The sequence below is a fragment of the Doryrhamphus excisus genome, chromosome 8 (genome assembly GCF_030265055.1).
Source record: "Doryrhamphus excisus isolate RoL2022-K1 chromosome 8, RoL_Dexc_1.0, whole genome shotgun sequence".
Classification (NCBI taxonomy): Eukaryota; Metazoa; Chordata; class Actinopteri; order Syngnathiformes; family Syngnathidae; genus Doryrhamphus; species Doryrhamphus excisus.
The window spans coordinates 19,238,465-19,255,305 of NC_080473.1; the positions used below are offsets into that span (position 1 = coordinate 19,238,465).

At 40.9% G+C, this 16,841-nt stretch overlaps 1 protein-coding gene across 1 annotated transcript in view; it reads right to left on the minus strand.

Annotated features, from left to right (window-relative positions):
- schip1 (schwannomin interacting protein 1) overlaps positions 1 to 16,841 on the minus strand; it is a 266,272-nt gene that overhangs the window by 242,996 nt on the left and 6,435 nt on the right. Inside the window, exons 3-5 of the mRNA XM_058079059.1 lie at positions 14,173 to 14,240; positions 13,107 to 13,223; positions 11,296 to 11,425 (exon numbers count right to left, since the gene is read on the minus strand). Of these exons, the coding sequence (XP_057935042.1) occupies positions 11,296 to 11,425; positions 13,107 to 13,223; positions 14,173 to 14,240 (315 nt within the window). The remainder of the gene's footprint in view (positions 1 to 11,295; positions 11,426 to 13,106; positions 13,224 to 14,172; positions 14,241 to 16,841) is intronic.

Consider the following 16,841-nt stretch of genomic DNA (forward strand, 5'->3'; position numbering starts at 1 on the left):
GGAATTGCATGACTTTCCTTGAAACACTGACTGACTGGTATATAGTATTCTACACTGGTCACTAGGTTTCAGTAATGTCATATTGATGAGACAACAAATACAGCAGGAAGTACCTGAACACTCACATTTGTGAGTCTATATTATGTCTTATTTATGTCTTATGCCTATGGGATAATAGGAGTGCAAAGGTAACTGTAGGGGTGTTATTTAATGTCTACAGGGCTCTAATAATGTTATTTTAAAAAGTGTAACACGGCAAATTTAACAGAGGAATCATAGGAAAACATGGGAAAAAATAATAAATTAATAAAAAAAACACAAAAATATTTAAAATTTATAAAATTATATATAAAATTTTAATAAAAATAAAATAAAAATAAAAAACCAAAAACTTAAACTATATTAGGAAAGCAGGAAGTGAACAAATGTAACAGTTACTGATTGTAAAAGTACCAGATGGAGGGGTAGGATTTAATAAGCTTTGCTTCTTCCTACTCCTTTTGGACATGTGGAACTGTGAACTGATTATGTGATGCATTCAATTGCAATCTGATGCATGTTCAAATGAAATAAAACCATTACCAATCCATTTATCACGGTCGAGCCTGGAACCAATTAATCGCAATAAACGAGGGATGACTGAATCTATTAAACCACTAACAGGCAACATAGGCCCGCCAGCAGTTGCACCAAGTTGCTCCCAGTCCCTTTAAGTGATAGTGGGTGTTTGGTAGAGCACATTGAGCTGTGTGAGAAAGTTCAAGTCATTCCGACTTCTGGGATTTAGTAAATGCGCCACCTTGTGGTGTGTTATAAAAACAATCGCACAGGCAACGTGATAGGGGTGCATGTGTTGCCAAATTTTACGAGTCGGTTCAGTAGGTACTGGATGGCCCAAATCATTTTTTCACATGACTGTATATTGTAGCATTCAGATACATTTGATTCCAACAGTTAGCACATTCCAAACCTCTTATTTGCAACCTTGATCACCTCTCCAAGGACTAAGGAGCAATTTGCGTCTCCTCGCGTTCAAATGTCCACGCTGGAGGAACGCTGTCAGAGGAGGATTACAATTCCTCTGATCTTGTTAATGGATATTAATAATAGATGACTGGAGAAGAGAGGAAGGAGGATGACGGGGGTGGTAGCACGGTGATAGGAAGAGATAAAGTTGGAGGGAGGGTGGCGGTTTACTATCAGTGGAGGTCATGAGGGTGGAGATCAACGTGCCTCACACTGCTCCTCTCTCCTCCGGGGATCTCATTACGGCCAACTGTCTGGCGATGAGAACTGAAGCCCATCTGCGTATAAGAGCTAAAGAGGGGGACGAGTACTGTGTGGAAGTGGATGGCTGGCAGTGAAGCAGTGTGGAGCTGAAGGATAAAAAAAAAAGGGAACTAGCGTATGGAGGAGATAGCAAGTGCTGGAAGAGAAGGCGCAGCGCACGTCGCCTTGAGCGGCAGATTGTCATTACTACTGCAGATGGTTTGGGAGACGCCCCCGGCAGATTTATATGTGCTTTGTGCACACGTGTGCGCCGCTTCCACGCGGCTATGTGACCGTACGTGAGCGTGCATGCCGCTCCGTTGCGCGATAAAAAAAACAATTAAACGCTTTGCGGGGTCTTGGAGGGGACGCTACATGTCACGATACCAATAAAAAGGTGGCACTGCTGTAAATAAACTGACAATGTCATAATGGAAGAAATGTATGACAAAGACCTTTTGTGCCATTGCTGATTGTCTCTATTCACATAATGGTGTTCATTGATTTGATAAAAGGCGCCTTGGGGTGCTCTGAATGAAGAAGGCCACTGTATTCATGCTGTAGGGATGTCCATACAAAGAAACACTGAGAACATCTCTAATCCAATATACCTTATACGTACATCAACAAAGACAGATTTCTCTCTAATACCGATTACAGTGGAACAACTAAATCCGACATATAGGGACGCTTTTTCCCATAATGGTATCGGTTATGAAGTGCTGGACAATACTGGCTTATCAATCACATAGTCATTAATAAATCATGCTGTTTCGTGGGTTTATTATAGCCTCTTATTCATTTTAAAATATGCATATTGAAGCAAACGTCATATCCTTTCTATGATATAAGAGAAAATGGAGGTTTCTAATGTGTTTTGACTTTTCTATTGGCAATGGTAGACTGAAAACAGCTTTTTATTTATTATATATTTAGAAAAGATCTGGGTTTGAATCTCCGTTTGGGCATTGGTTTTCTCCGTGGACTCCGATTTCCTCCCACATTCCAAAAACATGCGAGGTTAATTGGCGACTTCAAATTGTCCATAGGTATGAATGTGAGTGTGAATGGTTGTTTGTCTACATGTGCCTTGTGATTGGCTGGCAAGCCTAACCCAGCTGTCTGGGATAGGCTCCAGCACACCCTAGTGAGGATAAGTGGCATAGAAAATGGATGGAAGGAATTAACTATTAAATATTAAATATTTTTGTTACTTATATAAAATATATGTTCCGCTTCTGTCATATTATGATTTTAAAATGACTGTTTTTTTCTCTTTTAAACAAAGATATTTCAAAATAAAACCTTTTAAAGCTGTAATTCTAATACAGTGAAACCGTCAAATTGTAATATTTGTGGCCAAGGTCATCATTCCGTGAGAATCTCACCCCAGCCGATGCTTACTCAAATCAGACGGGGTCATAAAAACACAGGCCATAGTAAGAAAAGCTAAAACTTGCCTTTTGCCTTTGACTCACTCAACAAATTTACAGTAACACACGTACGCACAAGCCTTATAAATGTGTAAAATGCCTTATTTTCTCTTATTATGTCTACTATATTGGGTAAGATTAACAACAATGTGACTATAGGGGTGTTATTTCTTGTCTATAGGGCTCTAGTGATGTTAAAACACATTGAGAAGGTCATAGACAAACTTTCCGTGTTCTAAGTACAATAATATTCCATTTATAAACAATGAATCCTACAGCAAAATAGTTTGGTCCAAAATAGATGACCCCTCCTGCTGGCGGCTGTCGTGTAGTGCAATCTACTAATCTTTCTTTAGCACCGCCTCGATACGAAACTGAAATCATTCAAATTCAAAGAAGGCACAGTGAGGAAGAAAGAACGGCATGCACACGTGCAGCATGGAACCCCTCCACCACCGATACTCAGAAATGTAATCTCACTGAGGCCTTAATGCCGAGTGATCATCACTCCAAAAGCCACTCCATGTTCTCTCCCTCCTCCTTTCAGCCATCCATCGTTCAAGCCACACATCCTGGAGTCATCTGCACACGCTCATCTTTCCTCAGCCACACCATCCGGCCATGATAAATCTCAGAGATATCTTCCCGACGGGCTTTTACAAAATCAATGGCTATTTTTTGAGCATGGCGTTATACTTCCATGTCTGTGTATAAGCCGGCTGTGTGAGCAAATGCTCAAATATGAGCTTTTATTAAAAAAGAAAAAAAAATCCTGCCAGGAAATGAAGCCAGGGGCGTGGCCAGCACAAATAAATGACGAAGATGGGCTTTGTGTAATCACCCAGATGTACGTACTATAATGTACATCTGCAGCAATCCAATGTAGTCCTTGCTTTTCCATTTGTGTCTAATCAGTACTTCTAATGGGACGTGTCCATACGGGCCAACCTCGAACACGGCAAGCTTGATGAGTATGCCACTATCTACTTCTCTCTCTATTTGTTCTACGACAGAACGTTGCAAACACCAAACTGGATAGTGACTGGTGGGTGTTGTTAATCACGTCCCAAATGAGGCCAGTTATTGAAAGATAAAATCAGAGCATTATGAGCATCTTCTCTCTACATTATGCTGATTTAGTGCACACTTACGATTGTGCGCAACCAGCTCAAAGCCTAATAAACTCAGATTAAATATCCCCATATTTAACTTGTATGTCTCAAATGAAATGGGAAATAAAAATAAAGATCCCCACCCGTGACCGTGCACCCGGATGGCGCCCGGTTCGTATTTTGCACGAGCAATTACATTTTCCGCCATAAGGGATACAAATGTGAGGAGTTACTGCCTCCCAGGAAGCCGTCCCAGCTCCATTTTGACAGTAAATAAGCTAATAGGCAAGTGGCACCGCTATTAAATGAGTTAAACCCGATCCACGTCAATGCCGGAGCAGGGGTATATAAATTTATTTCAAATGAGTCGCCAGCTGACACCAATAAAGCAAGTCATCTGTTAGCATCTGTCTGCAGGAACCAGGGACTGTGTGTGTGTGTGTGTGTGTGTGTGTGACTGTGTGTGTGTGCATGTTCAGAGGCAGGACAGTGAGCGAGGGTGAGAAACGGGGATTAAGGGAGGGGAGGCGGAGGTATGGATGAAGCCGTCACTTCCCTTGGTGAGAGTGTGGGGCTGTGAGAGATGAGAGAAAGATCTCCCACGCAGGCTGCAGGAATGCTTACACTAACACTTTCTCTGCTACAGGAATTAGAAAAAAAAGAAAGTTGTCACTGGGCTACAGGAGCAGATCAATGTCCACAACACCAACACATCCATTCACCCACAAGTTGCCTGATGATGTCATTCTGCCGCTTGCACTTCTATGTCTTTAGTTTCTAGCTCATATATGAGCGGAGAAGTAAAGGAAGTAGACGCTCTTTATTTGCAACAATTCAACTGTGAACAACCTTTAAACCATTACAATTAAACCCACCGTTAAAGACTATAAACTGTCTATAATGTTTATAAACACATGCAGTGAAGGCACTAAATGAGGTGTGTCCCAAGTGTACACCAGAAGATTACTAAGCTACATTAAAAATAAAAAAAGGTGTAAGGAAAAAAATGTTGGCTCTGAAATTGAAATTCAATCCCAAACTACTATAATGCCAATGAAAAATAATGCATAACTGCTCAAATGAACGACTCTATTCAATGAACTGCCAAGTCTCCTGTTGCCACCTGGTGCATGGTCTACAAAAGCAAAGATCTGTCAAAAAACATTGGTTTAATTGACGAAAGACATTCAGTATCCAGCAGTGGGCGGATGCTCAGCTGAGAAAATCATGCGTGTTGTTTAGGACTGTCCAGATACAGCTTCTTTCACTTCCGATACCGTACCTATATTGTAAGCTTGCAGGCTTTTGTAGTGCGGAACGATGGAACGGTAGAAAAGGCTTGATGAAGTGATGCCACTCAACCAGAGAACAATAATCAACAATGGTAGGTATGACAGGAACTGGGGTGGGTGTGTCTTGGATGGTTCCATTGGGAGAAATGTCATGTGATCAACATTGTAGCATTCTGACTGCAGTCGTCCCTCGCTACATCACAGTTTGAATATCACTGCTTCATTCTATCATGGTTTTTCAAAAATGTATTCATTCATAAATGATCGCAGTTTTGTGGTTGAATATGGCCTATTATTGGCCAAAACATAAATAAGCAACATTGTACATATTCCTAGCCTAAATTAATGAATCTCAGCACTGAGGACGATTCGATACACATCTCGATGCGCTGCCAGCAATACGATACATGGAATTTTCTGGCGATACGATAATCATTTAGTTCAAATCAGTGAGCTCCAATAGGATATGGTGCCATTTCTTGCGATATGATGCAATTCAACATGATGCAAATAAGCAAAGGGAAAAAAATGTAATTCAGTATGATCCTACAAAAAGGATTTGTCTTTATTCCTTATAGGCACTTGGGAGTAAATTCAACTAAAGTGCTGTTTGTCTTTTTTTTTACTATACACCACTTCTTGATCATTCTTTTTGTCATCTTAAAATAGCAACAACTTTTCAAAAACAAATTTCCTCACACTTTCACATTGGCTATGTAATTACAATAGCAGTGGCTCAGTGGTGGAGTGAAACAATGAAACAACAATTACTACTGTAAAAAATACAGTACAGCAACAACAAAGTTAAAGTGACACTTTCAACAGCGCAATCAATGTTTGTTTATATTCCTGTCTGCAAAACATACTGTGAATATGAATGCACTAGCAGCTAGGCTAATACAGTAGTGAGGAGTAAATAGCTCCTGGACAATTTGGAAAGTGCAGGAGATCCACTGACCTGATTTGCTTGGTTTTTCCCCTGGTGTCCGATGAGGAACCAGACCGGGAGGTGGCGGTAGACTTGTACGGCTTCTTAACGCGGCATTCTTTTCAAGTGACGGATGTTTTGTCGAGCTTTCCGCCGTTCTTTGAGAATCCGTAGTGTTTCCAAACATACCATTTAAACGTTGCAGGTGGGTTAAATTTTGTCTTTTTAATTAAATTTAGTTCAATTTGTTTGTGTTTTACTAGTAGTTATATGTGCCTCACAGCTTCCGTCCGTATTCAATCCAAAACGCTAAATAATGGTGCATTCATTGCGCCTGGGAAACAGCATAATGGGTGACGTTTAACCTTAATAAAACGACACTTGCATCGGATTTTACCGATACCCACAAACGCATTGCGATGTATCTCGATTTCACCTGTCAATTACATCCATACCCAGTGAATGAGCCGATGCACATGCGCATCGATGTATCGACTAATATCTTTTATTTTCCACACCCTTACTATTTATACTACACTGACCAGCAGGTGTCAGGAACGTTACTTTTATTAGACAATATCCACCAGGTATCAGTGCTAGCATGGAAGTCTATGTAATGCCGCATTTATGTCCAAGACGTCCATGATTATGTCTACTATATGGGTAGTAAAAGTGTGAGGGTGACCATAGGGGTGTTATTTTATGTCACAAGGGCTCTAATAACACTAAAAAAAGACATATTTAGAAGGTCTTAAACAGGTTTTCTATGGTCTAACTGCAAAGGTACTCTATTTAGCTGCCCTTGAGCATACATTTTTACATAGAATGTCTTTGTTTTTGTTACAAATTGCCTATTGTCATGCAAAATCAGCCCAATTTGTGTTAATAAAGATTGAAAAATGGTGTGTGTGGCTTTACTTATACATAATACGCATGAATAAAATCAGCGGCTTCCATTGGTCAAAAGGAGCTGAGGTGAGTGAGGGGATGATCTTCAACATCCACCCGCTTATTGGCTCATAATGGACGCTAAAAAAGCGTTGACATATTGGAAAAGGTTGAAGAAGAGGCCAAGAAAGTGTCAGCAATTAGGCTGCTAGCTCAAAGTTGTGTTTGTTCAAGCCATGTTGTTTTTTTTTATGTGTACCTTTCTGATGTGCGCTACGCCGTCAGCGACCGCGTTTTAGTTTTGTTGATACTACTTTCGGTGCGACTAAACAAGACTAAACACTGACCAAGTTTATTTGTTTAAGTGCTGCAGCCTTTTTTCTTTGAGGTGGAAAAAGTCACAAATGAGAACTGATTATTTGCAGGCTCGACTATGGCTAAAAAATGTGATTTTGATCAATAAGCCAACAAAGAAACTCTAATAACTCAGATTTGATTTGATTCTACACAGTAGTTGAATGCAAATCATAAAAGATCATCTTTCAACCTACTGTTTCTTCTCTGCAGATATGCACCCTCTAAGTGTCCATTCTAGTGGCATTCAGCTATTTTTCATTTCCCATCCTCTTCCCTATCATAAAGCATCCAAATGTCATGGTGTTGATTTTTGCCAGGAGCTGACATGCTGTGGCGTTTCAAAGGCTGCTATAGTACACACGCCTGCAGGATACTAGTGAGTCTGGAGCAACTCTGCCTTGACACAGCGTACGCCCAACCCCCGCAGGTTTCCTCAAAAAAAAAGGTGATGTGTTCAAACTGTCAGATCTATTGATTTACTATCGGAAGGCCAGGGAAGGTCCAGAGCAGGGCATGTACAGCTCGGCGCCTCAGTGTGGAGGTAATAGTTTACAGCAGGCCGATGTCCGCTGAGGCTCCAGATACACATACCGATACACACCAGGTACACATACCGCCCGGACTCCGAGCGGGGAATTCGACATTGAGCAAAGTGGAATTCCTGGTTGGTGGCACAAGAAGGAAACGGGTGGAAAAAAAAAAAACAGTGGATGCTGCAGTCACTCAGGAGTGTGTTGGTTGGTTTGTGTGTGTAAATGTTGTGTTCGATAGCAGAGTTTCATGAAATATGCATGAAGCTTGTTTGAAAGCAACCTCTCTCCTGATAGGCTAGTATCCTAGCAAGGTTCTTTGACACACTCTCACTCGGATACCCTTCGGTGCATCCTACTCACCTTCAGAGGGCAAAAGACAGTAAGGCTACATACAATACAGCAAAAACTGACTTCACTGAAGGTATACAGGCTGCAAAACAAGTGACACAATAAACCTTTAGCATGACATCGTGAAAGAAGGCTACTTTGATATTTTGTAAAGCAACACGTATAGCTTATGCTAAGAAGTTACCATAAGTTAAAATAAGGGGAAATTCCAGATTTACAGCAGCAAAAAGCAAAAAAGCACATAAGAGCAGATCAAGTGCCAAACCAAGGAAATAGAAATCAAGAAGTTATATAGAAGTTATATAGTGTACACCATTTAGAGATGTGTATGTTGATCAAGCCACAGCATTATTGCATGGTTAACTGTATGGTTAGAAGTTATATATATTTCAAGAAAAACCTGCATCTAAGCTTTGTGACTTAGGTGAAAAATCTCAATGTAAGTCTTTGTCTTTTTCACCCATTTGTGCTGTTTTTTGTAAATTGTCCAAATATTTCAACTTGTTATTTATTATATTTTACTTTTTTCAGATTTTATTATATTTTGTTTCTTTCTTATAGGGGTGCTCCAATCGATCGACCACTAATTGGGATTGGCTGATATCAGTAAAAAGCACGCTTTCAATATCAGCCAATACTTGTTTCATAACAACGACCCTATTCACTCATCAGCTCCACCCCACTGCAGCATCCAGAATGTCTGCCGTGTGTGGGACTTCCTGTTTTTGTGAGAATGACTAAGTTTTTGCACCCTGCAAAACATGCCTCAAAAACTGTCTATATGTGCCCTAAAAAAGGTATAGAAGATGGATAGATGGATGGATGGATGGATGGAAAGTCTTCCAGTATGCAAGAAGCAGGACAGGAGACATGAGGTAGGAGGAGGCGATGTATGACTTCTCCCCCAAAACCGCTCCAATAACATAGTGAACCAGTGTCCCAGTTTGAGTATTAAAATAACCTTAGGCCAGTGGTTCTGAATTATTTTCTGTCGTACCCCCGTTGGGACCACAATTGAAATACTATTGAGAACCTCATTATATGTATGTATTTATCTATCTGTACAAACCACTGTATGGGTTGCTGGCACCAGCACTCTGCAATCACCAAAAGCTGACTATCACTGTCATGTCTTTGGGTCAAAGACATTAATAATTCATACGTTTCATAATTTAGTTAAAATGAAAGTAATAAATAGCTAAAAGTTCTAATAAATACTGTTAAAAACGCTAAGGTTAAAAGTTTACAGAGTGAGACATTTTATCTAGAAGGTATTGTTTTAGGCCACTAGAGAGTGAGTGCTCTCGCATATAGACAAGCTTTGTTGTTTTCTTTGGGTGAAAAGCAGGCTGGCCTCACCGCAGAAATGAAACAGGAAAACCTCATAAACATGCTGTAAGTTGCTCTAAACGCTTGTTTCTTGGGAATTTATCGTCTTTGTAAGTATATTGGTGTATAAAGCGCTTACATAGATGCATCTGCTATTTCAAAAGTTGTACTTGTTTTCTTCGCTAACTTCATGCTACTGCTAGTTTGCATTTGCAGTTGGTGTACATGTGTTAGCTAACTGTTAGCTGTTGTGTGTTTAGCCTGCAACATGAGCAGTATTGGAACTTCATTGTATTTTTTTCTGTATGTTTCAGTTACCACTTTTTTTTTTTACAAGCTTCATAAAGCAAGAAAAGCAAGCCTTGTATGCGGAGTTTTCTTCATTGGTTCGCTAGCTGTCAAGCAGCATACAGATACGTGTTGTGAGGACGGCACAATCAACTTAAGACGATTTCCAAGTGAGTTTTATTCACTCCATTTGCAACATTTAAACATTGGTAAAATGAAAACATTGGTCACGTCTTTTTCAAAATGTGATATGACTTTTTAACATTTGAGTTTTTTTGCAACAATATTGCATATATTATGTATGAGTCTCATTTGTAAGTACCATTTATGTTCAGTACTCAATATAAACCCTATGTAAACCCAATGTAAACCATATACAGCCATGTAAACCTGTAATGCGCAGTGTCCATGAGGTTTCTAGTGTCAATTATCAGGCTACCGCATATACCATTACTGTTGAATGCCAGGTAAAAATGATTTGTATGCTTTAGAGTGCAAATGTTAGCAGGAGCAGAACAACACTGATGGTGGAAGTCCCGCTTCCCCCTCGTGCCCGCCTGACACCTTGGCCCCGCCCTCCTTTATTTGGGAAACGCTGCCTTAAGCCATCTTTAAAAAAAGATGGCTTACTTTCTGCAGCTTCTCCCTTAATGAATGTCTCATTATTTCATTGTATAACATTAAATATAACATTATTAGTTGGCATTTTGTTGGATGCAGAAGTGTGTGTTGATGTGTGTGTGTGTAGGCATCATTGTCATTCTGGTTTTTAAGTTACAGCCACTTTGTAATTATGAATACATTTTGCAGCTGTGCTAATGAACAGCAAACTCCGTCAAGCAGAACAAACAAGCTAAAAACAAACTTAACACACACACACGCGCAGTCTCACCAGGAGAGCAGTCCATCTGTTAGCTTAGGGACTCCAGTCTAGAAAGAAGGCCACACACACGCCGCCAGTGAGAATGCAGACATGACATCATATTTTTTCTGTCTCTGCAAAGGGTTTGTGCTCAATGTATTGCTGGAGTTGTGCAAGCTCTGTTAAACAAGCGCAGTGTGTGCGTCCTTGTCTATCATTTCTATTGCATCTTTTATTTGCATTCATCTGTGCCTCTGTGAATATTCCAGCTTTTGTTTGGCTGCCATGCCCTGTGAGCAGTGTTTAATTCTCCCCCTTTCTCTCGGGAGCCACGTGCGGTGAGGGGGGTGGGATTAAAGCGAGGGGTGGCGGAGACGGGGCAGGACACAGCAAAGACACTTCATTAATCAATCAACCAGCTCTGAAAATGTAGCTAATTAAGGGCTAATTACAGATCTGGGCGCCTTGCCAGCTGGCGTCCAGATCGGCCTCCTCCGCTGCGACCCTGGTGCCGCCCCAGATGACACTGAAGGTAAACATCCCTCCCTCCTGTGCTCCCTTCTGTATTAGTCTACCCACTCGAGCAGCAGCAGATAAGGATCACACCAGGCTACCGTCGCCTGCCTGGCGTTGCACCTCGCTTGTCGTTTTCTTACCGGGAAAAGGTCGGTGGTCTTCACAGGTGCGTCCAGGCTGTCTGGAGGCGCCATCTCCTCAGTTCCATTCTTGGCATGGTCCTGCCAGCTCCCTCGGCGTGACACGCTGGCACGCCAGGCCCGCTGGATACTGCACATATAAACGTGAGGGAAGTTTGAGTGATGGTGAAGAAAACAAAATGACAATCACTGACATGCAGCAGCTCACATTTTGGCAGGCATTTTTATTAGTATAGTATAGTGTAGTATACTGTAGCTTCTCAATGGAAATGCGGCAGATATGAAACTGTACAGTGGTCAGAGTACAGCTCCTATCACAATTTACATTTACTATCCACTGGAAATGACCAAAAAACTCATCTGTGGTTGTCTAAATCAGAGATGGTCATACTCTTTTGGCAAGAGCCACCCACAAAAAGAGACAGTATGACTGACAAAAGCGCTCACTCTGTTTGTGCCATTGTTCTATGGACCAAACGCGCCAAGGTGCTGAAGCGACGAGGAAAATAAACAGGCATTTACTTGCAATATATTGAGGCTGGCTAAATTATGCAGCTCATTAGTTTGTAATTAATTTATTTATTTATTATTGGCTGGCCACCAGTCCAGGGTGTCCTGCCTCTCGCCCGAAGACAGCTGGGATAGGCTCCAGCACCACGCATCCCTCGTGAGGATAAGCGGTAGAAAATGAATGAATGAATGAATGAATTTATTATTGGCTGGCCACCAGTCCAGAGTGCCCTGCCTCTCGCCCAAAGTCAACTGGGATAGGCTCCAGCACACCCATGCAACCATAATGAGGATAAGCAGTATAGAAAATGGATGGATGGATGTTTGGCTTCATTTCAGTAATATCACTGTGGCTATTTAATACTTTGTCCTCTCCAGTATGGTTTTTAATAACCATTATAGAGATTTGCTTATGTAGTCCTGTTTGTTTCTGTTGTTCTGTTATTGTCATTGCAATTGTTGTAGTTGCTGTTGTTCCTCGCTCTCTTTGTATTGCCCGCCTCTTGTCCCCGGATCCTTCCCTCTGTTTTCTTTTTTCTTCTTTTCCATCCCCTCCTGCTCCGGTCCAGTCACTCCAAATTGAAATCACAACAAAATATCAAATAAAGCCAAATAATAGGTCTGTTTAGCATGTAAGGGTATTTAGATCAATAATGCTATCTGCTCCAATGGTTGGACTGGACACATAAAAAGAGAGAATGTTGTGACCTTTCCCCACCCAATTTGCCCCACCCCTCCGAGAGGGCGCCACTCCTCACTCTTTCATCCCCCAAGTGGCCCCAAACCCCGAGGTCCAGTGCGGGGTGTCGCATCAATTACTGGATGGAGAAACCCATTCACCTCCGCCGAAGCAGAGAGACAGCTGAACCAAATGGAACAAATTGAATCAAGAAGCAGAAATCCAAGCTCTCCAAAGCAATACCCTTCCCTCTTTTCTTTCCTCCTTCCCCATTTTCTCCACTTTTCCACTTCCTTCCATTCCCCCTGATCCACTGCCGTCCCTGGAAATCTCTCTCAGCTGGCTGCGTCCCAATCATATTAACTCTACACAGAAACAATGGCTTTCTCTTTCTAATCTCCACTTTCACGGAAGGAAAAGCCCGAGGCGTGAGCTGTTTTACGCCGCTACACCTCGGAAAGCGACTGTATGTCGCCGTCACTCTGCAGTCTCTCGCCGGGCAAGAGGCTTAACTCAATTCAAAGCAGCACCTGTCGCGTGCAAGCTGATTAAACATGGATATCATGACAAAAACTAAAAAAGGAAAGTAATCACATTTTAAAAAGCCACAGGTGAGACTCACACAATAGCCTTGATTTCCTGCTGCTGCTGTTGTTGCTGTTGTTGTTGTTGTTGTTGTTGTTGTTGCCCGCGGCGGTGAGACCTGTTGTCAGGCTCCCCCTCGCTCCTCTGGGGGTGACTTCAAGAAGGAGCGCATGAAAAGGGAAGTGACGGGAAGATGACAGTTAACAACATTTACTGTGTGAAAAAAAGGTGCAGCTTGGTAAGCATTTGTTTTCATTCACGGTTTATCAAAAATATACAAATTCATAAATGATGCTATTCGGGGGCTGCACAGCGGTCGAGTGGTTAGTGCGCAAACCTCACAGCTTGAAGACAAAGGTTCAAGTCCACCCTCGGCCATCTCTGTGTGGAGTTTGCATGTTCTCCCCGTGCATGCGTGGGTTTTCTCCGGGTACTCCGGTTTCCTCCCACATTCCAAAAACATGCTAGGTTAATTGGCGACTCCAAATTGTCCATAGGTATGAATGTGAGTGTGAATGGTTGTTTGTCTGTATGTGCCCTGTGATTGGCTGGCCACCAGTCTAGGGTGTACCCCGCCTCTCGCTCGAACCGAAGACAGCTGGGATAGGCTCCAGCGACCCTCGTGAGCATAAGCGATAGAAAATGAATGCTGTTCAGGCGGAATATGTCTATTCAAGCAAATGTTAGAATCCGACTTGTGGAAATTCACTTATCACAGTCAGGCCTGGAACCACTTAACCGCCATAAACGAGGGAGCATTAAACGGGTGTATTAATGAATCACAAAAAGGTGAAACTGTCCAATATACAGTTTCATCTCTATGAGGGAGTCTATGTAACGTCAGGTAAATACATTCTTCCACTCACCCCCCCACCCCCCACTTAAAAACACTTGTTGGCTGATAAAAAGCCAGGTAAAAAGCAAAACACACACAAACGGATCCTAAACTTTAATCCTTAAAACCCCATTCATGACAGTGGTTCACTTTGAGCGACATTTGAGTACAATCAGGTCCAATCCGAAGCTCGGATATCTCAGTGGCAAGTGATTTTAGATGTTCCACTATATAAATGTTTGAGGCTACGTAGTGTGCAAAGTCTTACCTCTCCACCTTCGGAGCTGTTTGCCCTCCGCTGTGATTGCAGTAGCGGTGATACCTCTTCACTTCTTCCTGCTCAGAGAGACCACAACAAAAAAAGATCAAGTAAATTCATTTTAATTAATTCCAAAAATCCAGGAGGTGTGTAACTTGGAAGGATTTTTTTGGCCTCAGCAGACGTCAGGAGGTCTGTGTTCAACTGAGAGCCATCGGAGTTAACCATGTATTTCTGTTTATTGGTCACAAGACTGTTATCCTGGCTCTGTTCACACAAATGTAAATGACTCAGGGACAACCGTGTCAAGCAGCCAAGAGGTGATGCTGCCATGCCGCTAATTGGGAATATGTACAGATGCACGAAAAGGAGCAGTATAGCTCAATCAAACATATTTGTGCTTGCCAAGAAGATGTATACTATATGATCAAATGCATCGGATCACACCAAAAAAATATATATATCGATAAATATTGAGTTGGTAAATTGGGTTGAGGTGGACAGAACTGCTTGGCCACTGCGACCCCTTCACCTTCAGCCTCATCAGCAAGACACTTGTCATCTTGGACGGGAGTTTGGTTCGTTATCTCGTTGAAAAACTGCCATGTGTTCCAGTTCCCCACGGGAGGGTATCATGCTCTGCTTCACAATGTCACAGTACATGCTGGAACTCATGCTTGACTGTTGACAAGACACTATTGCGTTGTTATGTTCAATGTGTGCCATCTCATTTCCGATGAATAGTGAATCAATATCGCTATACAGACTGTACGCTGACTACTCCAGTTTCATTTCCATAGTACTGTCCCCTGAGAAGTTATACTGTTAGAAAAATTGTTATACTGTATATATTCTATGTTTGTACAGTCATCCTTCGCCAAATTACAGTTTTTCAAAAATAAAAATTCATAAGCCATCCTCTTCTGTGGTTGAATGAGGCCTATTATTATACAAGAAATGTGCATATTGCAGCATAGTTACATAGATTTGCCTAAATTAAGAATTTTCAAGCATTAAAATAGCTGAATGAACTAAAATACAAATACAGTAATCTCTTCCAATATCACAGTTTGATTATCCCCCCCCCCCACACACACTGTATTGTGGGTTTTCATAAATTCAGTCATATCATATCAAGATTGCTGATGGTCTATTATCAATAGACACAAAACATTGAGACATTAGCTTACATGACATTACCTTAACACTGCATGAAGTCACGAAGCCAGCCATTGGCATGCCCCACAAAAAGTTCTCCTCTCATTACATGTGGAAGTGGTAAGTTTTTGACTGCTTAGATTTAGAAGAAATACATTTGAGGCTAACTAGTTAGCTCGCTAGATGGCAGGCAATTCGAGTCGCTGCAACGTACAGTAAGAGTTGCAATGTGGTGTAAACAAGATAAATAGGCGAGTATCGAATATGAATATATGAAAAAGTATCGACATGACATATATAAACATATGGTATATAATATTTACAAATAGCAATATAGAGTATAGGAAGTACAGTATAGTCAACTGTTACTATTTAAAAGTCAGTAATTATTCAAATATTGAAAACTACATGAACATTAACAAGTGTACTAACCGCAGCCTCCAGACAGATGTTCAATTACAGCTTGACATCCGTGATAAAACATCTAGACTATTTTTTTATGACATCAGAATATAGATGAAGATCAAGCACCGGCCATTATTAATTCAGCATACCAACAATACATCTCCCTGACAAGATAATAGAATATTTAATTCATACTGCAGTATTTCAAACATGGAATATCACCTATATCGGAAGTCAATCTCAGTCTGGATATTTTTTATGAACATTTTTTTGCAGATGCTATCATTATTATGCAGCATCTGTGTGTTTACAACTAACCATAACCGTGTAGGTCACTGCAGAGGATAATACCAAAAGTTGCTAAAGTTATACAGGAGAAGAAGACACGGTAAAGTAGATGACAGGAGAACTACAATACTTGTTGCTTTGGAATTCAATCAATAAGCACAATGTATGATTGCAGCAAACGTCAATATTAATTCCAACGCTGCCCTGCTGGGCGTGTGTGTAAACAACATGATCGCATTATTTTCAATTTCATAATAAAGGGCCGATCAATAACACTGTGCGGCATGGATTTGTAATTTGCTGATTGAAAAATTAGTGGAGGCATTATTAGAATCATTTGCAAGAAATACAGAGATCCATGACCGCATAGATACGCAACAGATGACTGGCTAATCAGACGCCATGATGTTTGTGAGCCTGACTGAGATCACACCAAGAAGGTGTCACACACATATATACGTATATTCATACAGGGGTGTTCAAAGTGCGGCCCCATAACTGTTTTTAATAGCTCTCGTACTGTACATTGTAGAATTAAAATTAAACAGGAAACAACAAAAATGGAAGAAGAGCCGTAATTTTGCACGAATGAAGGCAAAGTATTACAACAAGACTAAAATATGTAATCCAAAAAAAGTTGTAATATTATGAGGAACAAACAAAACAGAAAAAAAGTTGCAATTTTAGCAAAATTAGGTTGGGTAAAAGTTATATTAGTACGATAATACAGTCAAAATATTGTGAGGATAAAGACAGGATATTACAAAGATGACAAAAAAGTTGAAATATTTGTTTAAAAAAGTGTAAAAAGAAGCAAAAAGTGTTTC